The following is a 25,256-nucleotide window of genomic DNA, read 5'->3' as shown; positions in this document are numbered from 1 at the left end:
AGTCTGTGCAGATCTGCTTTCCCCTGAATCACCATGTATGACCTCTCTTCATTCTGAGGTGCTCACAGAGGATGGGCACAGGTGGGTAGAAGGGAGTCTGCCTGGGCAGAGCCTGGAGAGGGTCAGGCCTTCACGGGCACCTTGAGACTTGCCTGGTTGTGGAGCTACTGTAAAGGGACTTTGCAAAGACTTTCAAAGGGGGCAGAACTTCAGACTGGGGCCAGGTGGCATACCCAGGGGTGTGGGCAGTGGGTCTGCTTGGGCCTGTCCCTGTCTGGACTTGGCATTGATTGGGGCTGCAATGCCCACACTTCCCTGGTTCTGGGGATGCCCCTGGCCAGGGCTGTCAGGGTACAGTGTTGGGCCTGGAGGGAGGGACAGGCAGGGGACAGGAGCCAGTTGACTATTCGTCAGCAAGATGAGGCTGGGCCTGGGCTGCCTAGCTGTGGGGTGCAGAGGCCCCCAGGGTTTCCGAGCCCTGCTGGGCCTTCCTGAGTGTTCCCACCCAGGCTGCGGGTCCAGGTGAGGCCTGGGGACACTTGGGTGGATGGACACTGTCCTTGGGCATCCAGGTGCTGAGGGCCCAGGGTGGTCCCAGCTGTCATCCTGGTTGACCCTGCTGACCTGAGCCTGCAGCCCTTCCCACCAACAGGTGGGCATCAGGTGGGAAAACCGAGGCTGCGGGTCTTTCCAGGTCATTCTGTGGCCAGGCTGCACCCCTCCCACTCCTGGCCTGTGGCTGACTGGGCGGCCAGCTGTCCCCCGAGGCTGTGTGTCTGTTTCTGTTGCTGGTCACATGCCCGGAGTCTGGGAAGCTGTGGAGAGGTTTATTTTGGCTCATAGTTCTGGCCCAAGGTCAAGAGGCTGTCTCTGGTGGGTGCCTGTCTGTGGGCAGGGTCCTGGAGCACCGTGTGGTGAGAGGGAGCACGTGTGCACACCGGGTGCTCATCTGGTCTGTCCCTCTTCTCCTAAAGCCACTGGGATCCAAACTGGGGCCACATCCTGCTGACCCTGTCTTGGCCTTGACCCACAGTCACAGTAAGTTGCTTGCACGGACACCCCACAGCGGGGACTGCGCTGCAGCCTGCGAAGCCTGGGGACACTCAGCCATGCCACGCCCCATCGGCGTCTCTGCTCGTCTCCTTCTGAGTCTGTCCCTTGGTGTCTCTGTGTCCCGGGTTTCTGTCTGTCAGCTCTCACTTTCCTGCCAGCTGTGTGGACCGGCTGGGACTGGATTCTGGCTCTCAGGACCTGCTGGTGGAAGTCGAGCTACTGGCCAGGGATGCAGTGTCCTGAGGCAGCCCTTCCCCTGGCCCTGTTCTCACTGGGCTCTGAAGGGTGGGCAGTCCTCGGGGCTGGTCCTGGCCAGCCCTCCTCTGCAGGTCTGCACCTGCTGGTGGAGGCTTCTGGGAACGGTGTCTTCAGCATCCTCCCCCGGTGGCCTCAGTTTACCCCACTGGTAAACGCTATTCCCAGATTCTGAAGGCCACTGGGCTCTGGTCTGGGTACTTCTAGGGGCTGAATGTGGTCAAAGTGGTAAAAAGCCTTCCACCTGGCAAGCGGCCAGTTGCTGCCAGTCTGTTCCTGACCTCTCTTCCATCTTCCCTGGCATCCTGCCTTCTGCATCCCTTGACGGCTGCCAGTCAGACTTGGCCCTGGCACACCCAGACCCACAGGGGCCATGCCAGTCTGTGTACTACTCCTGGGGGGGTTAACAGCAGCCTTGGGCCTGGCCAGGCCACCTGCTGGGGTCCAGAGCTCAAGGCACAGTCTGCTGAGACACTGGAGGCTGTTGCCTGAGGCTGCCAGGGGCCCGGGGCCTGAGCCCACCAGCAAGGCCCACAGGCTGTCTGGGGCCTCTGCCCACCCAGGCAGGAAGGTTAAGGCCCCGAGGTCAAAGGCCTTTGCTGGGGAGCAGGATCCTGGGGTGGGAACCCAACCACTGGCGAGCCTTCCCTCTGCAGGGCTTACTCCCTGCCTCCGAGTGCTGGTGGCCACAAAGGCCTGCAGGCCTGGGGCAGGGCAGCACCTGCCTCACTGTGGTCAGTGGCACCTGGGGCCTCTGCAGCACTGAACCCATGACCAGTGCTCTTAGGCCACAGCCAGCCTGCTTCCCAGAGCCACCGGGCAGCGAGGTACTAGGTACCTGTACCTGTCCCAGCAGCAGTGGCCATCACAGAGGTCCACTCCTCCATATTTCCAGAGAGCCAGTGGGAGGCTGAGCTGGCCTGCAAGGGTGGGTGTGAAGGGGCCGACAGCTGGACCCACTGACGGTGCTGCCACGGCTGCTCTACCCTGAGCGTACCACTGACCACTGACTGCTCACCTGCACCCACTTGGTCCCAGGACTGGGCTCCCTCCTGGCTGTATGCACAGCCAGGCTGGGGGACAGCCCGGGGGCAGCATCCAGCACAGGGAGGCCCTGGATAGGGCTGACGGGGGGCCGGCCCCCACCCACGAGGGAGATGCTGGGGATCCTGCTCGATGTCCCAGAGTCCTTAACTGGTTGCCAAAAGCCAAAGAGAGGCTGTTGCTCAGCCCAGCTGTTTTAAACAAGTCTGTTTATTGAAAGGATTTGAAAATAGCAGTAAGGCCTTCAGCAAGGAACACGTGTCAAGACACCAACAACAGGAGACGACGTGACTTCGCTTCCCAACTCCCCAGTGCGCTCGCTGGCCACAGGTGGCTTCAGAGCAGCCCACCTGGGGGGCGAGCTCCACAAGTGGGCTGCCTCCCTGGGGCCCCCAGCCCCACCCTGGCTTGTGTCCCCTGCCCAGGCCATACCAGGTTCCCGGGGTGGAGGAGTAGAGGTAAGGGACACACGGAAGAGGTGCTTGTGCTCGAGCAGGCCCGGAGGCCCTTCTGCCCAACGCGAGGCCTGCGAGGCCGCCTGCGGCAGGATGGGCACCTTCCCTTGGAAGGCACCGCCTCCCGCTCTGGCCAGTCAACAGGTGAAGGGGAGCTGGCGCCTCCAGACACGAGCCCCCCGACACCTTGGCACGGCCCAGGGCCCCCGGGGCTGCCGCTCCTGCTCTGCTTCAAACAGGCCTCGCGGTCCCCGCATTAGGAAATCATCTCAGAACCCTCACAGTGGCCTCAGAACCAGGGGCCCCACCCTGAGAAGCAGCGACTCCTCTCCTGGACCCTGGACCATTAGCGCGGGGCTGGACACAATGTAAACACTGGACTACAGGACGGTCCCCCTCTAAATCTACACAAAAGTGTGTACAAGAAAATATGTACATAAGCACTTGAGAAAGTTCAGAAGAGTCTCTAGGGTTAAAACACCTTCCGGGAGCTGCCGCACCGCCCTGCCGCAGGAGGTTCAGAGCGGACCCTGGGGGGCGTGTGGCTACCCCAGAAGCCAGGACAGCAGAGCCGCTGGTGCCCCTGAGCCCCAGAAGCACAGGGCGGAGGGGAGAAGCATCGCACCTGAAGGAGACTCTGGGCTGAGGCATTTATTTCAACACGGAAGGACAGATCAATCCTCTCCGACCCTCTGAATTTCAAGACTGATTTATGGAAAGTTCCCGACCTGGAATCGCAAGAGCCTTGCTGGGGGCTGCAGGGCGCCCAGCACGGCTCTCACTGTACTTTAGAAATGAAAAAGAGTCAGATTAGAAAAGGTAAAAAGCTGATCTGGTCGGCAAAAGGCAGACTGGGCTCCCCTGCTGCAGGCGGCAGGTGGGACGCGGTGGGATGTGGTAGGACAGTGAGGCCGGGCGCTGCCCGGTGCTGCTAGCTGTCCTCCCCGTCCTCTTCATCCTCTGCGAAGTGGGCTTGCTTCTTCCTCACGTTCCAGTGCAGACACTGGGCCAGGCTCTCGAACCAGTCGCTCACCGGGTCTCGCACACAGATGGAGGGCAGCGGGTAGCGGGAGGTGGTGATGGTGATGCTGCCCGGGGTAGGCGCACGGTGAGCCCCGCCCACTCCAGCAGCCCTGGGCCTAGCACCCAAGAGAGAGGCTGCGCAGACCCTCACCAGCCTCCTGGCCCGTCCCAGTCCTGGCTGACGGGCCTCCCCATGCTGGACAGCCCACCCAGGAGGTGGCCTGAGGGGCGAGATGCCCTGGAGGACCCAGCGGCTGCCTGAGATGGTGCAGCTGTGGACCTGTCACCCTGGCTGTGCGGAGGAACGCCCAGGCTTGCTGAAGGCCCTCTGCTGCACCATGTGGCCACCCTGCCACAGGCCCCGGTCAGTCAGGCCCCAGCCCACACACACCTGTCTCCGTGGCGGATCTCCTGCCGCTTCCGTCCATCCAAGGATACCCATGCAGTGTTCCTAGCTTCTGGTGACAGCATGATCTGAAGAGATTGAGAAGGGACAAGAAGAGTAGGCCTGGCCGTGAGCTCCCAGTGCCTCCTGCAGACACAGCCTCTCTGCCACAAGGCACCTCATGGATGTCTGGGGCTGGGGACCAGGAGGCCAAAGCCAGGCAGGGACCTGTGGTAGGGACTCCTAGAAGGGTCTTTCCTCACCCGGAGCCACTTTGGCCACCACCACTCAACGGGGCCCTTCCCAATGCAGCTGGGTGCCCCGAGGGAGGCTGGCCCACTTTCCCTGCTGCCAGGGACAGAGACAGGGACAGGTGTGGGCCCTCTCCCCTGAGGTCCAGGTCTCTCAGGCCCATGTGAGCCCCAGTAAGGTGGGACTGGCCTCCCAAGAGGCACCAGCCAGCCTGGATCCTGAGGCCATGGCCTCATGGTCAGCTCCATGGTCAGCACCGTGCGTGGGGGGGGGGGGGCCAAGGCTATAGAGGCAGCTGGTATACCAGGGGCAGAGGGGTGCTTGCCCTGACCTTCAGCTCAACTCCTGCAGGGACCACGATGGGCCGGAAGGACAGTGAGTGTGGGCAGATGGGTGTGAGCATGATAGCCGGCACGTTGGGGTGGATCATGGAGGCTCCCGCTGCCGCTGCGTACGCTGTGCTGCCGGTCGGGGTGGACACGATGACTCCTGCAGGAACAGGGTGCGGGTTTGCTGTCCAGCCTCACAGCCCCTCAGGACGCAGGGGGCACGCAGCCTTACCATCGCCCTGCACTGTGGTGATGAGGTGTCCGTCCAGGTAGACATCCACGTTGGACAGGTATGAGGAGGGGCCTCTGTCAATTACGACTTCGTTCAAGACCTGGAGGGGACAGTGGGGCCACTGCACTCAAGGAGGATGCCAGGGCCTGGGTTGCGGCGCACCACCGGTGCCTGAACCCTGAAGTCCAGCCTCAATCATTCCCGACCACTCCCCCGGAATACAGGACAGGAAGGGACAAGGCCAGATCAGCAGGGGCATCCACAGACCTGATACTGCATGGCCTGCTTCCCAAGCTCGGTGTCCAGGCCTGGGGCTGGCAGGCCATTTTCACTGAGTCCATTGTGGACGGTCATCTTCTTGCCTCTGAGCTCCTTCACCACCCTGACCTTCAGCCGGCTCCGAAGAACAATAGCTGCATTCCCTGGGGGCAGTGGGGTCAGCAGGGCCCTGCCCAAGGAGTAGGGGTCCACCCGAGGGTGCAGAGACCCTCCCTTTCTGCCCCTCAGAGCCTTGGTGGAGCCAGACCCCTCTGCAGAGCACCCCCAGCACTCCAGCCCGTGAGGCCCCTGAGGCTGCCCGGGGTCAGGGACTTTCAGTGGTGCTCCGCAGGGTTGCGAAAAGGGCAAAAAGGAAAAAAAAAAAAAAAAAAACCACAAGCGGGCGAGCGGGCGTCCCCATCCCCAGGCCACCTCGCCTCACCTTCTATCACCTGAGTCACTTGGGACTGAAAGTTCTCAAAGTTGAAGGGAGTCAGAAAGCCCAGGGAGCCCAGGTGGAAGGCCATGACTGGAGGCACACTGCCCTGTGGAGAGGAAGGTGGGCGCTGAGTCCAGCCTGCACCACAGACACAGCCGCGCTGCAGCAGATGGCCGGGCCTTGGGGACTCAGCCCTGTCCCCAGGCTGCCTGCACTCCCAAGACAGCACAGTGTAGCTGTGGGGCAGGTGGAGAACTGGACCAAACTGGAAGTGGGGATGGTCAGGAGAGGGGCCCTGGATGTGGGGGGTGCTCAGGGGAGTAAGTGGTCCTGAGACACATGGGCAGTCTTCCAGGGAGCGGTCACCGCTAGCCCTGGTGGCTGGGAATGCTGATAAGAAAAACAAGACCAAGCAGCTCTCTGGTCACAGAACAGGAAAGAACTGGGCGGTGCCGGCCACAGGGCTCTGACATGGGAGACCAGGCCCCGCAGGCTCTGGAGGGTGAGGAGACCTGGCAGCTGGCTGGGGTGGCAGCAGGGCAGCGTGGGGGTTGTTTTGACAGCCCCTACACATAATGGGGTGAGCCGAAGCCATGCTCCCCACAACAGGGCAGCCTGTGGCCCTGGAGAGGCCCACCTCTGATGTAGGATGGGACCACTCCCTTCTGTCCCAGACCTCTCTGTGCCCCTTACTCTCATCCCCAGCAAGTTTCTGGGCTCCTCACTGGCATCCAGGAGGCTGCCCTGCCCACGTCCAGGCTGCTCGCCACAGGCCTCCTCGCCTGAACTGCCAGAGGCTGCCACAGGGCTGGGTCCTGCCTGGCATGGGGTGAGGCCCAAGGGCTCTAGTTGGCCCCTGGCCTCCTTGCACCACATCCCCCTAGCTGCCCTGATGCCCTGGCCACACCAGCTGTCCCCAAGGTTGTCCCATCTGGACCTGCAGCCGCCCTGGCCACTGTCTCCCACCAATGTCCCTTCCTGCCAGCCGGGGCCTTGCAGAGCACCAGGCGGCAGCAGCTGTGCTGGAGAACACTGGTGTCCCCAGGGTAGGCAGGCAGAGCAGCTCGCCACCCCGGGCCAGCTCTCACCCGGGGGATCTACGCCCACACCCAGCTCACCTGGAAGAGCGACGAGGCGTAAAGCAGGGTCCCGTCTCCCCCCAGGCAGATGATGAAGTCAATCTGGTTGGAAATGTCGTCATAATCTGGAAGCACACAGAACCGAGCAGCAGCGGTCAGAGCCTCTGGGTACCCACGTGCCCAGAGCAGACAGCAAGGGGACGGCTGGGGGAGGGGGCTGCAGCACACCTTCCCGGAACGTGCAGAACTTCTTCTTCACAGGCCCAAAGTTGTCGTCGCAAGCTATGGCAGGGTCTTCCAGCACCTTCTTTTCCACGTACACGATCATGTTGTTCTCCTAGAGGTGGGACGTGAGGCGGAGCACGCGCCTTAGCCCACCGTGTGCTCAGCCCGGACCATGCTGCTCCTTCAGCACTCTTGCAGGCCCGGCAGGCTGGGACCAGGTGGGAAGGGTGGCGAGCCACTTCCTGCCTGCATGCTTCTCCCTCGCGCAAGGCCTCAGCGCCTTCTGCTCCAGTGGCTCTGGAACCAGGCACCCTGTGCCCTGTCCCCAGGACTCGAGGATAGAGGCTCACCCCCACTCAGGCACCAGGAGGAAACTGAGCTCCGCGGTGCTACTCATAGGAGGGGCCTCTGGAGGGGATCTGGGTCAGCAGCCAGCAGGGCAGAGCCTCTGGCTGAATCATGGTGGCTCTGAGGGACAGAGACCACATGTGTGTGTGCTGCCTCTTGCCACATGGTGCCCTGTGTCACCTTGGGACTTGGCCAGCAAGACAGCCATCGCCAGATGTGGCCCTTGACAGTGCATCTCCAGAACCGTGAACCAAAATAAGGCTCTTTGGTTAAAACTGACCTGGGGCCCCCCAGCTCCGAAGCCCGACCTCCCACACTGCAGCAGCACTGGGGAGGCAGGACAGAGGAGCACTGGAGTGGTGGGGTGAGGAGGGTGCCACCCTCTGGGCAGTGGCTCTCCTGCCTCTCTGTGCGCCCTCCTGCCTTCCCTCTGCCATCTGAGGGTGAACAGGCACAACCCTCTAGCTTGGACTCCCTGGCCTCAGACCCTTCTCCACAGAGCTCCCTGTCTGTGGCGTTCTGTGGAACAGACGCCTCAGGACCCGTGCAGAGGCTGTGGGCCCCCAGCTCCAGGGTCCCCTACTCGCGCCTGCTGCCTACAGCTGGGATGCGGTTCCACCGCCTGCCAGTGTGCACAGGAGGCCTCCTCGGCCCTGACTTGCCTCCATGAGGTACACGCACAGCTCTTTGAAGGGCTGCAGCAGGCTGGCATCCCGGATCTTCTTGATGACAAGCACACTCTTTGGAGACTTGTTCCATGTCAACCTCTGGCTCGCAGGGTCCTGAATGTGCCTGGCGGGAGGAGAGTAAGTTATCAGGCACTGGCCCTGGAGGAGGAGTCCCTGAGAGGGGCTGCGCCTCTTGGACACACTGCACAGTGGTTGTGGGAGCCTGGCACAGATGCCAGCACCAGGGCACAGCAGAGCTACTCTCTCGGTTGCCGTAGACCCAAAGACCTTGCCTTGCCCTGCCTGCTACCTGCAGGGCTCAGCCAGGTCCCTTCAGGCACCCACCACTCACCTTTGCAGACCTGTGCACAGAACCCATGAAGAAAAGAGGCCAGGAAACCAGGAAAGCCCTCGGCCCCACCCAGTCGGCTGGGATCCTACCCATTCCTGGGCCTGGCCCCAAGGACACAGCGGTGCTTCCTGCACAGCCATGGGGAGTGTCTGTGCTGCTCTGGGACACCCCAGGTGAGTGGGCTGGCCCTTGTAGTCACAGTAAAGGCTGCTTGCTCAGAAGGTGGCGGCAGCCCTGCTTGCCCAGTGCCCACGGCCCTCTACTCTGCTGCCTGCAGCGCACCAGCTCGACCCCTCACACGGCATGCTGAGGGGCAGGTGGGGTCCTCCAGAGGCAGGGCCACCCAGCAGGCCCTTCTATAACTCAGCAGTCCCAGGAACCGCCCAGGTCTACAGTGCCTGGGGCACATGTGGACTGTATGTGCCACAGAGCCAGCTGCAGATGGTAGGCATGACAGGCAGCTGGCACTTTCCCTGGCGCCATACTGCCTGCCTCAGCCCCTTTCCAGCAGGTCCCTGTGGGGACCTGCCTGGTGCCTCATGGGGCAGCGAGAGCCCACCACAGAGCCTCAAGCCAGGCTGCACAGCACCAACCACAGCAGCAGTGCCTGGCCTTGTCCTGTTACTGCTGGGAGATGAGGGGCTGCTCATGGCACCCTCTCTTAGCCTCACCATCTGCCCGCACCTCTCTTGCAGCTACGAGGTGACCTCCACCCTCCAGGGGGCAGCCTGCATATCCACAGCATCTTGGTTCCGCCAGCTCCACATGCCCTCGCCCCATGGCCAGCTCTGCACGCTCCAAGCTGAAGGCAAAAGGCAGCTCGCAGGACTCACGTCTTCAGGGCGACTCAGAGAGCTTCCCAACAGGACGAGAATCAAGACAGTGGGTGGCTTTCTTGCTGTTCTCACTCCTCCATCCACGTAAGAGGCCCACTCTACCTGTTCCTAGCGGAGTGCCATGGCCGCCAGCCTGCCCAGCTCGGCCTCGGCTGCAGCCTGTGCAACTGGCCAGGCCTGCTCGTGGGCCACGGGCGGGTGAGAGGCTCCAGGAGGGAGTGTGGGATGCTCACAGCCCTCTGCCCTGTCAGGTGGCGAGAGCCCTGCTCCGCACGTGGCCGCCCAGCAGGCCTGCTCCTACTGTAGCTGCCCTGGGCAGCCCCATCAAGACTCTTCCAGCCCTGAGGCCTCGCTGAGCCCAGCCCGTGTCTGCGTGACCAGCAGTGTCATCACACGTGGCCTGGGCACCAAGCCCTCCGCGTGACCATGAACCAGTCTCTCAACTTCCTGCTGGGTCATCTGCACAGCGGGGTGCCGACCCTCCCAGGCCCACAGGTGCAGGTGTGGTGTGCAGCCCCAGCCCTGCCTGCTTCGAGTCCACACAAGGCAGGGTGCAATCCCAACCACTGGGCAGAGGGGCTGGGGAGCAAACGTGGGCTCAGAACCATCTTCCCAGTCCACACTGTACAAGAACAGCTCCTGGAAAGCACTGTGGGGTGATGCCAGGGCCCCGGGGACCTGACAGCACCGTCACAGGGATCTGCATTGCCAGGCCACTCCAGTCTGTAAAGCAGCTCCTCAAACAAGCTGAAGGTGACAGGTCCATACTTCTGCTGTCCCCACGCTGGAGTTCCAGGAGGTGGGCCAGGTGTCTCACCCAGGTGGCACTGCAGCACCGAGCCGGCAGGCACAGTGCAGCCCCGGGGACACCAGAGCTGCCCAGCCAGCCCCTCACCCAGTGCCGTAAAGGTGCAATCAGCTGGCAACTTCCCGTCTTCCGCTCTCGAGTCCACCTGCAACCTCCAGGCACAGCACCACCCTCGACACAGCCACCGGCCCCATGGCAGACCCACACAGCACTGCATGTGACCTAGCCCTGGCGGGACGGAGACCCGAGCGGGGTGCTCCCCAACTCCAGGAGCACAGAGGGCCAAGACGTCCTTGGTGCAGGGCGAAGGTGGGAAGAGCAGAGCTCTGACCCTTTGAGGTCGAAACACTAATGTCAGATCACTGTGTTTTTTCCCTCCCACAAGCCCTACCCGCAGCCAGACCACCACGCAGAGCACAAACACTGGCTTGGTCAACACCACGCAGAGCTGGACTGCGGCGCTGTCACCAGCGGGGTGGGGGACGCTGACTGGCACACTCCCAAGCATGCCTCCTCCAGGGCACGTGGGCCAGCAGCAGAGCCGGCACAGGGAGGAGGGGACCCTGGGCTGGGTGTGGTCCTGTGACAGAGCATATGCCTGGCATGCTGAGCCCCTAGATTTGGACCCAAGCACCAGGAAAGAAAAGGACAAGGCATCCTTCAAACAGCTAAGTCTGACGGAGAGAAGCAGCTAACACCTTTGCCTTCTATACATATATATACATGATTTAGTTATTGATAGACCTTTATTTTATTTACTTATTTTTATGTGGTGCTGAGAGTCGAACCCAGTGCCTCACACATGCTAGGCAAGAGCTCTACCGCAGAGCCACACCTCCAGCCCCACACCTTTGTATTCTTGAAACGACTGAAGGAAAAGCCAGCATGTTGACACGGGGGCAGCCCATGCCCAGAACTCTCTCTGCTGGAATCAGAAGCGACTTGAGCTTCTCACTGCAACGCCACTCAACCTGACTTCCAAGCTTGAGGCCAGCCTCAGCAACTCAGCAAGGTCCTAAGCAACTTAGCAAGACTGTCTCAAGACAGAAAATAAAAAGGGCTGGTGGTGCAGCTCAGTGGGGCACCCGAGGTTCAACCAACGCCAGCGCGGGCCCAGAGTCCACAGGCTAGGCAGTGCCCAGCTCATCCCCTCCACTTTGCAAAGCCACTAGAGTAGATTGCCACTCAGGGGCTGGGAACTCAGCAGGGCTGGGAGGTACCCGCTCAGCTTCTGAATCGACCAGGAGGATGTGCTTCTCCCCGTAGCACCCCAGGACACACCCCGCCCTGGCCCACACACTTACATGATGGTCTGGGGGTTCTGTAGCACACAGGCCTTTGGTCCAAACGTGGTCACTGGGCAGGGCCCATGGAGAGAGCGTGTCCTCCTGCAGGGGCACAGAGGGCTGCCGTCAGAGCAGTGTGCAGCTGGCGACACGCAGTCACGTCAGACTCCGAGGACACGCACGGCGTGAGCCTGAGCAGCCACCACAGCCTCCAGGGTCAGCCCAGAGGTTCTGCCCCGGCCCAGGCACCAGGCTGAGCTCACAACCAGACACATCCTGAGAACAAGTGAGTGCCACCTGGAGGACCTGGGCCAGACTGGAACTCCAAGGCACCCTCGTCCCCAAAAAGAATGAGCTCAGCAGCCCAACTTCCGTGGTCCCTGAAAAGGGACTCGGCCAGCTGAACCCTGACAAAGGGCCTACTCCAGGCCATCACCTGGGGGGCCGCATCTGGGCTCCCCACCTGCCCAGCAATGGTGGGCAGCACCATGACTGCCCTCCTCAGGAGGCTCCCTCCCTGGCCTCCAGGCCTCATAATCCCCTCACGCACCAGAGTGACTGTCACCAAGCCAGGCAACCCGGACCTGCAAGGTTGCTCACCTTCCACTGTCCATCTCGCGACTCCACAAAACTGCCCAGTCCTGATGCAGCTAAAAGACCTGCCCTGCCCTGGGCGATGGGCGGCCTACGGGCCATGGAGTCTGGCCAGGCCTATGCTGACACGGAGAGGGGTCACCTGGGTGCCAGGGCCTTTCTGGACCAGGCACTAGGTGTGTCTACAAAAGTCTAAAAATCACGCAGATCATCACACAGAACTCCCGCTGGGAAGGTCAAAGGTTGTTGGAAAGACGGTCCAGTGCCTGCAGAGACTACAGGTGGCCAGGTGGACGTCCACTTTCCCTCTCTGCTCCTCAGAACAGCTGTGTGCCACGCTGCCTCACCCTGGGGACCCCCAAAAGGCTGCCCAGACCCTCACCACTCTCATGGTTCAAAGTCCCGTGGACACAAAAGGTGTGCTGTGTTAAGTGCACGGGAACAGGGGGCAGCCAGCCATCATCCCAGCCAAAAGGGAGCTGAGGCAGGAGGAGGCAGGTGGGCTGCTCGGTGAGACCCTGTCTCAAAATAAAAACTTGGCAGAGCTGGGTGCAGCCCCGGGTGGAGGCCCGACTGCCCTGTTGCTGCACACAGATGCGTGTGCACCCACGGCCCACTGGACCCACCCCGGCTGTCCCCTCCCCACCCCACCACCAGAGGCTCGGAAGGCCCCTCAGCTCCCTGAACAGACGTGGGCTTTTTATTTCATAGGGTGCTTTGCCCTACCAGAGCTGGACTGAGACTCCCTCCTCGAGTCGATGGTGCGAGGTACGCAGCTTTGTCAACGTCCCCAGTGCCCAAGCAAGCAGCCTGCTCTGTACCCCACTCTCAGGACGCTGGCTTTGTTTAAGCATCTTAACACCAACATACAAAAACCTGACCTCTCGTGTTAGTATGACCTCTCCATAGGTGACTCCATCACTCAAGGTCACCCACAGGCTGCAGCACCCAGGGTCCCCCGCCCTGTGGCCTGCGACCCTGGAGAATGCATGCAAAGAGTTGCGCCTCACCCACACCCCAACCCCACACAGCACGGACACTGCTGTGGACCACACTGGTTCCTGGCGGGCTTCTCTATGAAAAGCACCAGAATCACGGTCCCCAGGACTGAGAGCCACACCCCAGGCGCCACTGGAACCCTGTGCTCATCAGGCCGCCTTCCCAAGGCCCTGAGTGCTGCTGTACGGGTGACATTGTACCAGGGCAGGCCACCGCAAAGGGCCCCATGGCCCTGCACCTGAGACCCACGTCCCCGATGTGAGGGGCTGGCCCAGCACAGGAGGCTGGTACCTCGGCCCTGCCCGCCTTCTTTCCCTACACTGAGCAGGCTCCTCCGAGCCGGCACCCCTCAGCATGGGCTCCCAGGTGGCCGCGTGCTGGCGTGGAAAGAAGACAGACACGGCTCAGCTGCAGCGTGGCACTGGACATACCCTGCTCTGCTCTCGGAGGCAGCTCCCCTGGGCAACGCCTAGCCCAACCTGTGGCGAGTGTGGACACTGCTTAGAAGGACTGTGTAGTGCAGCAGCCACACTGCAGCACCTTCCTGGTCCTACCTGGACTCCTTGGTGCTGCCCAGGGCAGGTGAGGCCGACAGGCTCCGAGACTTGGCGCGACCCCGGACAGGGCGGCTGTAGCTCCAGGCCTCGTCCCCATGACATGCTGAGCAGCAGTACGAGGCCGCGTCTGGGCTCAGCTCCTTACCCACATTCATCTTCTCTTGTTCCATTTCCATAGTTGATAAACGAGAACTTCTGCCAGAAAAGCAGACGCCTTGATCCAATGAAATAAAGAGAGTCAGTCGGTGTGAAGTTGCCCTGGTGTGTGTGTGTGTGTGTGTGTGTGTGTGTATCTCTCACACGCGCCCCTCCCTCTGCCCCTCCTCTGCCATGTGGGGTGGAGCAGGGCCTGGCGGCGGCGCGCCCACTGTTCTGCCCACACGCTCCTTCCAAGGGAATGAGCGCCAGAAGCCGCTGTACCCAAGTGCTTTGAAAACGGGCTGCTTCCACCCCAAAGATGTTCAAGAACTCAGGGTCCCACCTGAGGCTTGTGAGTGAACCTAGAGAGCTAAAGCAGAAAAAAATAACCAGTGGGGGCCACAACAGAGCAATGGTGGCTGCATCACAGGGCAGGCCAGGGGCTCAGGGGTGGATGCTGTGCCCTGGGGCAGAGCCCCATGGCCAAGCGGGGATGCCTGAAATGAAAGGCCACGCTGCGGACTGCACAGCATGCCAAGTGGAGAGGAGAAGGCCGAGCCTCGCCTATGACCTCCTAGCCCAGGAAGGCTGTAAGGGCTCCGGCGAGGTCCATGGCAGGCCTACCAAGAGGATGAGCCCGACCAGCATCAGAGCCACAGAGGAAACCCCGGCTCCAGGCAGCAGCGAGGGCAGAGCTCTGCACCTCTGACCACAGCAGCAGGCTCAGGAGAGCAGAGGCCAGGAACTAAGGACAGCAACCTTACCAATCATAATTTCTGGAACTTTCTCCCAACCAGCTCAGGGGTCAAGGCCAAGACAGAACTCACAGGTGCACCATCAGTGGATGAGTGGCAGCAGACACAGCCCCAAGCACCGGCCCCTTAAAGCTGTGCGAGAGCTGCGGAGTGGGAAGTGGCCAGCCACCTGATCTCAGCCAACATGGAGTGAAGCCAGCCAGGAAGGGCCAGTGGCAGGAACTGGCACACAGAACACAGAAGCCTGTCGTCCCACCACTCGGGCAGGAGGGTGCAAGGTCCAGGCAGCCTGGTCAACTCAGCAAGACCCTGCCTCAAAGCAAAAGACGGAAGGGCAGGAGCTGCAGCTCAGCGGTTCACACCCAAGTCCCATCTCGAGGAAAGAAGACAAGGAGAAGAGGGTCTGGAGAGGAACTGAAGGATGGTAAGCACAATCTCCACGGAGGGTCCATCAGGACGCATGCTTCTCCTCAAAGCCACCAGGGGGTCATGAGAGAAGCCAACGGCGGCCTTGGCGACAGCCCCTGTCCTCTGGAGGCCAGCCTGCCTGGGCAGGACAGCTCAGCGCTTGGCAGACACCCTGAGGCTCGCCACGGGGCAGAGGGGAGAGCAGCCAACAGGGTCCTGCAGCTGGCCTCCAGCGGGCAAGAAGCCCTAGACCGCTGGATGGAGGCTGGGCAGAGTAGCCCGGGGTTTGTTCTCCTTACAGAAGAAAATTCAGCCAGCCAGGACGCAGCAGCAGAGGTGCCAGGCAGGCCGAGGCCACTGGACTGGACTGGCCTTGCCGGGCCAAGCAGGGCTGTATTTGGGGACGGGGCCTCAGCAGGTGATCAAGGGAAACACCCCATGGGTGGCCTGACCAGGCAGTGTGTCTGCGGGAGGCCTGAGGCCCCGCCCTCCACCCTCCACCTGAGGTAAGGCCACGTAGGGCCAGGAATGTCAGCCACTGGCGCCAATGCTGGGCGTCAGTCACTGCAGAGCCCAGAACACGCCTCTGTGCTGCTCTGTCTCAGCAGTCCGTGACGCCAAGACACCTGGGGCGCTGGCAAGGGGCAACATCAAGGTTAGAGGTGGGGCAGTCTCTGAGTCCTCGCAGCTGGGCTCTCCTTCTGGGTACATTTTACAATTGCCTGAGGTCCTTCAAAAAAAAAGAAAAAAAAATGCCAACTCTTATGTCTCACCTTCTCCAAGGGACTAGGGTGAGCGCACGGCAGGGGCCTCACCTGTTAACAGACAAGGCTAACATGTACCTAGAGCGGAGAGCACTGCCCTTGTGGTCAATATCCCCCTGAAGTTTACTGAAAATCAGACCTACAAAAACTTGTCGACAGAACCAACGGTGCACTGGAGGCCAGAGCCAGCACAGAACGGCAGGAAGAGGGGCGCAGAGGCGGTAAGCAGGCACGCACCAGACACGGACTTCTCTCTGGAAAGCCACAGAGCATGTACAAGCATCCACAAGATGGCCACACCGAGCAGGTGAGTCTGCCTGCAGGTCTGCAGGAGGCAAACCAACAGGCAGACCAGGAGAGCACCCCATGGACGCAGGAAGAGAGCACCTGGGGTTGAGACACCACCGACCACACAGCAGGCAAACACGAGGCCCCACAGGAGCAGTGGAGGCCCTGGGCACAGCTGGCAGAAACAAAGGGATGGCCAGCGCACCCCATGCCTGCGGCAGAGCCCACACAACAACCACCTACAGACTCCCCCCATTCCGAACCCAAGCAGGGCTCTACACGCTGTGACAGTCAGAGCCTGCTGTTCAAGCGGGAAGGCGAAAGGTCCAGAGTACCTTAAAAACAACTCAGAACAAAACCAAGGTGGAAGTCCAGTGCCATCTGGCGTGTCACGCCTTGCTGTGCAGCTGCGGACGCCAGACACAGCAGGGCTGGCACCAGAGATCTCAGGCAAGGAAAAAGCGGCGAGCCCAGAAATGTACCCCATAACCGCAGCACATTCTGGGCGGCTGTGCTGGGCCTGAAGCCAGAGACTGGTGCATGCAGAAGCTGGGTCCAATCCCTAGTATCACCAAAGGGAAAAAAAAAGCCAAAAAATATACAAGTCCCAGACAAAGAGTTTGCTAAGCACATTGTGATGAAGGACTTGTTACGTAAGGAACTTCCACGAGGGGCTGGGGATGTGGCTCAAGTGGTAACACGCTTGCCTGGCATGCGCGGGGCGCTGGGTTCCATCCTCAGCACCACATACAAATAACATAAAGATGTTGTGTCCACCGAAAATTAAATATTTAAAAATTCTCTCTCTCTTAAAAAAAAAAAAAAAAACTTCCACAATTCATTAAACAAACCCCCCAAGAAACACGAGCAAAAGATCTGAAGAGACACTTCCCCTGGGAAGGTCAGGCAGGGCAGCAGAAGGCCGGCGGCAGGACGGGGCAGGACCGGGGCCGCACTGCCTTTCCTGCTACTGGTGGCGTGGAACGGCACACAGCCAGTTTGGAAGACAGACTGGCATATGCTAAGCTGTATGTGCTGTTCCCAAACTGGAAACGACCCTCATTTGCCTTCTGCTCAAACGCCAGCTCCCAGGGAGCACACCTGCCCCACCACCATCCTTCCCTCTCCTCGGAGCTGACCAAACACACCACCTGCCCTGGCACTCCTCTTCCTGGGGGACTCCCTGAGCTTGGCCTCAAACTCAGCAGCCCAGCCTGGGGCAGCACCAGGAATCCTACGTGAACACAACTAGGGAGTTCGGAGAGGCACTTTCCAGCCAAACTATTACTCCTCTCTAGGCGGGAGGGAGACAAGAGCTCCGATTGCACGGCCGGCACTGGGCACTGACCTGAGGCCCAGACCAGATGGAGCGCAGAGGGAAGGCGCCAACCTGAGGGGCCGGTTAAGAGAGCAGGCGGGAAGGCTCTGGACGGAGGCTGAGGGGCGAGGATGGGGAGCACGGCTGCGCAAGGGAGCTGAGCAAAGCCCACAATGCTCCCACAGCAGCAGAACAAGTCAGCAAAAGACACGGGATGGCAGTTCTGCCTCAGTGTCTGAAACATGAGGCGTCATGGCTGGGAGACGTGGTGCCCCCAAAGCTCCCGTGTGCCGAGGCAGGGACACTCACTGTGAAATGACTAGATTGAGATAGCCTGATCCGCCCAGTGGATTACCTGGGTGGTGGCCACAGGCAGGTGGGTGTGGCTGGAGGAGGCAGGTCACAGGGACGTGGCTGTGGGGCGCACATTTTGTTCCTGGCCAGCCTGGCTGAGCTGCTTTCCTCCTCACACCCTCACACCTTGATGTTTTGCCTCATCCGGGCCCAGAGTATGGGGTCGGCCACCTAGCTCCTGAGCACCGAGGGCACTTCAGACCCTCAGAGTGCCCCTGCCAGGAGCGGGGAGAAGCTGCCTCACAGGCAAGGATGCTCCCACTTCAGGCAGCACCAACGAATAGGTGCCACTCCACTGGCATGAGTGTCCCACCAGCCCTCGTGGGCACACAGCCTGGCTCTTGCACCACACCTCGTGTCCTTCTTCCTCCATGGAAGACCCAATGAGAACCCGAGGTCCAGGGTGAGCGCACTGCACCACCCCCAGCCAGCCCCTGCCTGTGGTCTCCGCTTGTTGGGAGGTTCCAGAATTTCCTCACTCTCAGTGTCCTCTTCTCTCTTTTGACACTGGACTTGGGTGCAGGGTGCTCTGCTGCTGAGACATGCAGCAGCCCTTTCTATTTTGAGACAGGCTGGCCTCGACTTGTGATCCTGTGGAGCTGGGGCCACAGGTACGTGTCACTGTCAACGGTCCCACAGTGTCTTTCAAGGGACCCCAAACAGTGCTCAGCAAACCATCAAGCATACACAACCAGGCAACGAAAGACAAGGGAGAAGGAACCCAGTGACCAGAGTGAGGCTGGAGGCAGGGCTTAAAGGGCAATGTCCCCAAGCAGCCAGGCTGGTGTGGCTCAGGGGCAGAGTGCACGGTAGAGCACACACACCAGTCGCAGAACCAGAAAGTTCTCAGTGCCGTCACCACCTGGTTCCTCAAAGACCATTAACAGCCTGGAAGCCACACTTGGTTTTCAAGGCTCTTCTCCATCGACAGGATGCTGCTCCCCACCCTGAGCTGAGCAAGGAAGGGGGGGTCCATCAAGACCACCTCACAGGAGAGCTGTGAAAACAGCCTAAGACCAAGGGTCTCACAACATGACTCTTGGGGGAGGGACTGTCACGCAGGAGCAGTGCTGGCCCTGGGCACAAGCCGGGTCAGAGCAGTGGGAGTAGGGAGCCAGCCGACAGCTGAAGTCCAAGGGCTCCAATGGAGCAGGAACCGCGGCCAGGACGCACGACCTCCTGATGGAGGCAGGGCTGCGTGAGGGACTCGCTGGCTCTCAAAGCCTGGAGACAGGGCTGCCCCCGGCCAGAAGCTTCCAGGCCCATCCTGACCCTGGTGGGAACTGGACAACAGGACCCAGCACAGAAGGGACACCCAACAGAGGGGCACAGGGCTAGAGCCAGCCAAAGGTCCTGGGCGAAATGGCCACACAGAGTCAAAACTGTGCCTCTGGTGCACTTCCTTCTAAACCAAGAAAGTGCCACAACCACCTCGTCTCCAGCAGTGTGGGGTTTACGGAGGGCGATTTCAGGCCATAAATCCCAAGCTCTGGCCAAACCAAACTCTGGACCACAGCTGGGGAGCACACCACACAGGAGGCCCACCCACAGAAACGCCCCCATGTGGCGGCACAGCTGAATCACCTGGGGTGCCCCGGGTCACCAGCAGCACGGCACACTGCTGTCCAGCTCTGAACCTGCACCCCGAGTCTGGCTGTGCCCCAGGAAGGGTATGGAGAATTCCATCACTCCAGGAAAAGGAGAAGCAACCACGCAGCAGCCTGTGCCTCTGACTGACAGGCCTCCAGCCAGTCCCCTCCCCGTTCAGACGGATCACAGAGCTCAGGGAAACATCCACTGGTTTATTACACAGGATATCACCAAGGACGCAGATGAAGACACGCACAGGTGGGGCGTGGGGAAGGGGCGCAGAGCCTCCCGCCGACCCAGCACTGCCCTGCAGGACCCTCCCGAGCTCTCTGGACCCTGCCCTCGGGTTTCATGGAGACTGCACTGCATGGGCATGGTGCAGCACTGTGCGTGGGCAAAAGGTTCTGATCCAATGCTAACAGACCAAGAGGAAAAACCAGCAAGGCCCGGCTGCTCATCTTATTACAGGAAGCTCTGTAATATTTACTTGCAAAGACCAGTTTGATGACCAAGCAGTCAACTAACTCATACTCATATTAAATACTAAAACTAGCTTTAAAATTTTAAGTCATCTCTACAGTGTGTTTTTTGACAACTGTGAACAAGATTCACATTTAATTCAAGTTTGTTGGCATGCTAACCTTTTTTTTTTTTTTCTTTTGATAGTGCTGGGGATGGAACCCAGGGTCTTATACATGCCAGGGAGGCACTCTGCCACTGTTAACCATTTTTAAAGAACATGATTCTGACTCCATCCAAGTGTGCTCTGATTCCTCAAAGCACACAAATCTAAACGTGACTTCTGCGTTAGGAAGTTTCACTGGGAAAAAAATTGAAGCATAATAATGAAGTATTCATAAAGAATGCATACATACCGTTATACCATGTACATGTACAATATGTAACAAGGGATCCCCTATTACATATAATCACAATGCATCAATAAAATTAGGGAAAAATTTTTTAAATAAAGAACTTGGGGCTACAGTTGTGGCTCAGTGGTAAGAGTACTTGTCTAGCATGTGTGAGGACCTGGGTTCAATTCTCAGCACCGCATATAAATAAATGAATAAAATAAAGGTCCATCAACATCTAAAAAAATATGAAGAACTCATACAGCCAGGCACTGAGACACTGTGGCACAAGCCTGTAATCTTAGCAACTCAGGAGGCTGAGGTAGGAGGATGGCAAGTTCAAGGCCAGCCTCAGTAATTTAGCAAGACCCTGTCTCAAAATAAAAAATAAAAACGGCGCTAAGCATGATGACACATACCTGTAATCCCAGAGGCTTGGGTGACTGAGGCAGGAGACTGTAAGTTCAAAGCCAGCCTCAGCCACTTAGCAAGGCACTAGGCAACTTAGCAAGACCCTGTCTCAAAAAAAAATTAAAAAAGGGCCGGGGATGTGGCTCAGTGGTAGAGCACTGCAAACAAAACAAAACAATTCAATACGAAATGGTGAGGAAAAACACCAAGATGCCAATAAACACAGGTTCAATAGACAGGAACAAAAGCTGCACCCATCGACTAGAGCACAAGAGTGCTGGGGGGCAGGCAAGTGTTGAGCTAGCAGATGTGAGAGAATTCATCCAGAGACAGAGATGGGGAGAGGCTCCTCAGGAACATTAACTCCCCCAGCAACAAGGCCGGGCTGGCAGAGATGAGACACGGTGGACGTGCACCACACTGCCGATGGGAACAAGGCCAGTGGGCCCAGCCTGCACCCCGCAAGCTAAGACCACAACTGGAAGGCAGCTTTCTAGAAAGGTGGCTCTGCTGCGTCCTTGGGCACCCAGGAAAACCTGAGACCAGCACTTCCTAATGGGAAGCCAGGTGATGCCCCTACTCAGTTTGTGTGGCACCCTCTCCCTGCCTGCACCTTCTCCATTGTTACCATCTGTCCAAAGGACCAAAACTCTTTACTTTTATTAATTTACCTGTTCCCATGCAGGGGCCCGGGGCCCACAGTGATGGGTCAGGAGATGCTGCAGATGATAAGTCACCAGTACAAACAGGACATTGAGTCCTGAAGTTGCAAAGTGACACCTTCCGGTCCAGAAAGGCCAGATGCAGTGGTAACTACTACTAGGTGGAGGTGGAAAGTGGGGCTGATGGAGGAGGCCCTATGGTCACAATCATGTCCTCCTGTCACCTCAAGGTCCCTCCCAAAGGTGTGAGGCCTCTGAAAAGCTGCTTTCTGCTGCTGAACTCTCCCATCTACAGATCTGAGGTCATCAAGATTGAGGCCATCCGCATCCTTAAGCAAACCATCTGGCTGGGCACAGGGGCACATGCCTGTGATCCAGACTTGGGAGGAGATAGAGGCAGAAGGACCCCAAGTTCAAGGCCATTCTGGGCACCATAAACAAACCTCATGTAAACAACAGGACTGCCAATTGCTTTAGCAGCACAAACTCATGAAGAAGAAATACCAGAAACATGTAGAGGGGCCACTTTGCAATAATGCTCCTGTATCAGGCTGTACAAGGACACCTGTTGAGCCACAGGAAGGGCTACAAACTCAGTGAAGAAGTGACTGCTGAGGGCAGACTCCCCACACCCAGGAGAGTCTCCAGGGGCTCAGGGCTAGGGGAAAGAGGAGACCCTGGAGCAGGAAGCATGTCATCCAGGAAGGCGCTAGAATAACACCAAGGTAAGCATGCCAGCACAAGCACCAATGAAGACAGCCTGGAAAGCACTGCCCTCAAGGCCAAGCAGAATGAGTAAGTTTTCAGCTAAAATGGAGAGTGTTCCAAAACAAGAAAGGAAAAATAACTTGTAATCCAGAATCAAAGTCAAAGGAATCCCATTGCTATGGAGAAGGGAAGGGAAGGGAAGGAAGGCAGGTCCGTGGCCAAGGGAGGAGACTGCCATCAGCTGTGCCGGGGACGCCCTGTTCCACAACTGAGAGAGAAGGGGGCCGCGCGGTGGGCTGCAATCCTCGGACTCCCGCGGGCTCGGGAGGCGGAGGCGTAAGACCCACGTTTGAGGCCAGCCTAGGCAACTTAGTGAGTCCCTGTGTCAAAAAAGAAGAGGGCTGGGGTGGTAGGTGAGTGGCAAGCGCCCGCATCCACCCGCGGTACCAGGGAGCGAGCCGGACCGGGCAGCAGAAAGGACCGCACGGCCGGCGGCTGCGCTGCTGACCTGGGCCGCGCGTGGCCGCTGCCTGTGGGAACATCACCGCGGACTTTGGGAACTTTCGAGTTTTCTGGCGAGGACTGGGTACCAAGTTACACGTGACTTTGGCGAAGTCTAGACAGCACTGCCCCAGGATCCTCGGCTCACCGCCTTCCTCCAGCTACGGGTCCCCTGCGCGGTCACACGCTAAAGCCCCTCGGCCCCCAGCGACGCCCCGCAGGACCAGGTCGGCGCCGCCGCCCATCGAGCCTCCAGGTCCAGGCTCCAGCAACCCAGGGCGCGAGGATGGCCAGCGGCCTCCCGANACCGCATGGCCAGGGCGAGCGAACCCAGTGGGCTGGCCTCGGGTAAGGGGGCCGCGAGAGAGGTGTCCAGTCCGCCGCCAGAGTCCTTGATGACTCGAGCGACACGACGTGGACCAGGCCCACTGCGGGAACCAGAACTTGCGAAGGAGCCTGTTAGCGCTGTGCTCCCCCAGGGCCGCCAGGCGCGCTGAGAGGTGGCCCTGCCCCTCGCACCTGCATTCCTGTCCCTCGGCCACCAGCAAGCTGCCCGATGCGCCTGGCACACTGGCCTCGATGTGGGGGGTCTGGAAGTCCCCGGAACAGCGCTGTGCCACAGCCCACAGCCTGGAGGCAGGGGACGAGTAAGAGGCCAAGGCCACCAGAGCTGACCTGAGCTTCAGGCAGAGCTGTGGCCCCCAGTGCAGGGGTTTGCTGAACTGTGTCATCCATTTGTACTGCCTCCCTGGCCGCAGATGTCTCAGCAATGTGCCAGGTGCTGTCCTGGGCTTCTGGGTCCTGGTGGGAGACTGACCAGAGAAGGGCACCACGGGGTGCTTTGGACCAGGCTGGCCTCCCAAGCACCAGCCTGGGTTTTCACATGGTCATTCCTTCCCCATGGTGGGGCTCCCTGACATGGCACCCCTGGCCTGGTCCCCTGTGAACTTGAATCCTCTCAGCAGCTTTATGGGTCTCCCCACTACCCCATACCTGCTACAGTCAGCCTGCTCTCTGTTGGGGGACTCCCAGGATCCGTCTTGTGTCTTCCTGGGAAGAATGACACTGCTGTACATGGACCACTGCACTGTGGAGGCCCCAAGGGTGACTGGGAAGGGGGCAAGCATGGTGGGAATTTCGGGGGGATTTCTTAAGCTCTGTAACTTCCTCATGGGTTATTTTGTAAACTCGGCAGCTTCCCCAAAGTGACTGCCAGCCACACCCACAGCAGGCTTGAGCTGTTTCCAGCTCAAGAAATTATTGGCATTATAGTGTTAGATCGACATTGAGTGATAGATGCCAGGCACTGGCCTAGGCTTCGAGAAACTTCTAGAGTGGGAGCAATCACCTGCAGAGGCACCCAGCTCACACCCTTCTCATGTGATCCCTCTAAAGGGAATTGACAGGTGCACAGTGGTGGCCAGGGGAACCCCTTGTCTACCCTGGCCCAGCAGCCTGTGCAAGTGGCTTCCCCATTTTACAGGAGGAAGCAGGCTGTGGCTCCCTTTGGTGACCTTTAAACATGCAGCTTCACAGGGCAGGGGGTTCAGGGGCCAAAGTCTCACACTGGCCCATGACAAGCCTGCTCCAACAAGGCCAAGGGTGGCAGGGGCCCTGAAAGCACCCAGAAGCATTTCACTTGGGCGAGTCCAAAAAGGGAGGGGAGGGCCCAGGGCTGGAAGGAGGTCAAAGTCCATAGGGCTGGAGTTGGGTGAGGAAACTGGTCATATAAAAAGGAGGGGCCGGTCCAGGAAGGGGTGGCAGCAGGGATGGTAACCTTGCCCTTTTTCAGGCCCCAGAGCTGCTAAGTTAGCTGTTAGTGTAATAATTGTGTTAATTTGTTGTTTGGTATTCTTTCTCTTAAAAATGGCCCCCATGTTGTTTACGCTTCAGACCCCCTAATGTGGTCCCCACCTCTTCTGCAGGTTAAATGAGGAGGCCAGCAGGTTTGAGAAGCAGAGGGAGAAGCACAGTGGCCTGCACCCAGAAAAGGGCTGTCGCTGGGGGTGCGCCCCTTGCTCCTAGGAGCCAGGGTGGAGTGCTTGGTGCAGGCTGCACTTTTGGGCGTTGTTCAGCTCTGGGCAGGAAGTTGGCTTCAGGTGGCCTGGCTGCATGGGGTGAACAGGGTGAGCAGAGGCTGACCAGCATCCAAAAGGGAAAGTAGCAGCCGGAGGGACAGGTGGGCAGCAGGTGAGGGCCCTGACTATTCCAAGGTCATCTTGTCTGAACCTCAGCCTCTGGTTTCCAGCCAGTGCACCTGGCACAGGCTAGTCTCAGCATTCTCTGGCTTGGGAACAGAGAAGGGGGCCATCCCATCCACCGCTGACTCTGTCCTCCCTAGGCGTCAGTCTCCTGCCTGGGCTGGTGGGGGCAACCGGCTTTCTAAATGCCACGTGCCAGACACATCATGCCACAGCAGAGAAGAGAGGTGGGACAGGCAGATGGAGGAGGGGTCACAGAGCATGGGCTCAGTTTTGCCCAGGAGTACTTATGGACAGGTGTCCCTTAGGTAGGGGGAATAGCAGGTGTAGGAATTCCTAGTGGCATGAGCCCAGGGTGGTGGAGTGGGTACTGGGACAGCGGTGAGACTGGGAGGCTGCGGAACAGAGGGATGAGCCGGTTGGTGGGGACCTGGTGGAGCTAGGCAAGCCCCCTCCTAGCCTCAGGTCCCTGTCCCTGCACCCAGGCCACCCAGATGACCAGGGGTGGTGCTGACGGAGTCTGTGGCAGCTGCCCTGAGCCCCAGATGTATCTCTGTGACCAAATAGGCCACAGGCAGGGCCCTGCTTTCTGGGGTCCCTGCTGATGGCCAAGCTCTGCTGTATGTGGGGCAGTACAGAAACCTAGTAACACAGGACATAGAGGACACATGCAGTTAGTGCTGGAGACAGGACCATCTGGGAGCAGAGCCCAAGAGGCCCCCTTAATTGTTTCTACCTGTGACAGGTATGCCACCCTCCAAGGGCAGGGCCAGGGCCAGTGCACATGGGAAGAGCAGGGGCTACAGGGCAGACTGTGGGGAGTGATG

At 59.5% G+C, this 25,256-nt stretch overlaps 1 protein-coding gene across 4 annotated transcripts; it reads right to left on the bottom strand.

The window, feature by feature from the left end:
• Positions 1–2,544: 2,544 nt before the first annotated feature.
• Nadk (NAD kinase) lies at positions 2,545–23,364 on the bottom strand. Of its 4 annotated transcripts, none has more exons than XM_048783814.1 (12): positions 23,222–23,364; positions 13,475–13,691; positions 11,346–11,429; positions 8,040–8,169; positions 7,033–7,141; positions 6,844–6,929; positions 5,729–5,831; positions 5,296–5,450; positions 5,029–5,128; positions 4,799–4,956; positions 4,222–4,304; positions 2,545–3,895 (listed from the first exon to the last, which is right to left on the bottom strand). In XM_048783814.1, the coding sequence occupies exons 2-12, from the start codon at positions 13,651–13,653 to the stop codon at positions 3,739–3,741; spliced, it is 1,344 nt and encodes a 447-aa protein (XP_048639771.1). In that variant the 5' UTR covers positions 13,654–13,691; positions 23,222–23,364; the 3' UTR covers positions 2,545–3,738. The 4 variants fall into 4 exon arrangements, with proteins under 4 accessions (XP_048639771.1, XP_048639770.1, XP_015356993.1 ...); XM_048783813.1 differs by lacking the exon at positions 23,222–23,364 and adding an exon at positions 22,236–22,259; XM_015501507.2 differs by lacking the exon at positions 23,222–23,364 and adding an exon at positions 15,078–15,141.
• Between the last annotated feature and the right edge of the window lie 1,892 nt (positions 23,365–25,256).

This window comes from Marmota marmota, unplaced genomic scaffold (assembly GCF_001458135.2).
Source record: "Marmota marmota marmota unplaced genomic scaffold, marMar, whole genome shotgun sequence".
Classification (NCBI taxonomy): domain Eukaryota; kingdom Metazoa; phylum Chordata; class Mammalia; order Rodentia; family Sciuridae; genus Marmota; species Marmota marmota.
Note: the sequence above shows the minus strand (reverse complement) of the source record. Positions and strands in the feature narration are given on the sequence as shown.

Excerpts from the sequence above, each read along its gene's own strand:
- Nadk (XM_015501506.2), bottom strand. Across the intron at positions 7,142-8,039 it reads TGTGCGTGTACCTCATGGAG|GAGAACAACATGATCGTGTA; the intron begins GCAAGTCAGGGC and ends TCCCACCTCTAG. Across the intron at positions 4,957-5,028 it reads CACCACAGTGCAGGGCGATG|GAGTCATCGTGTCCACCCCG; the intron begins GTAAGGCTGCGT and ends CTGTTCCTGCAG.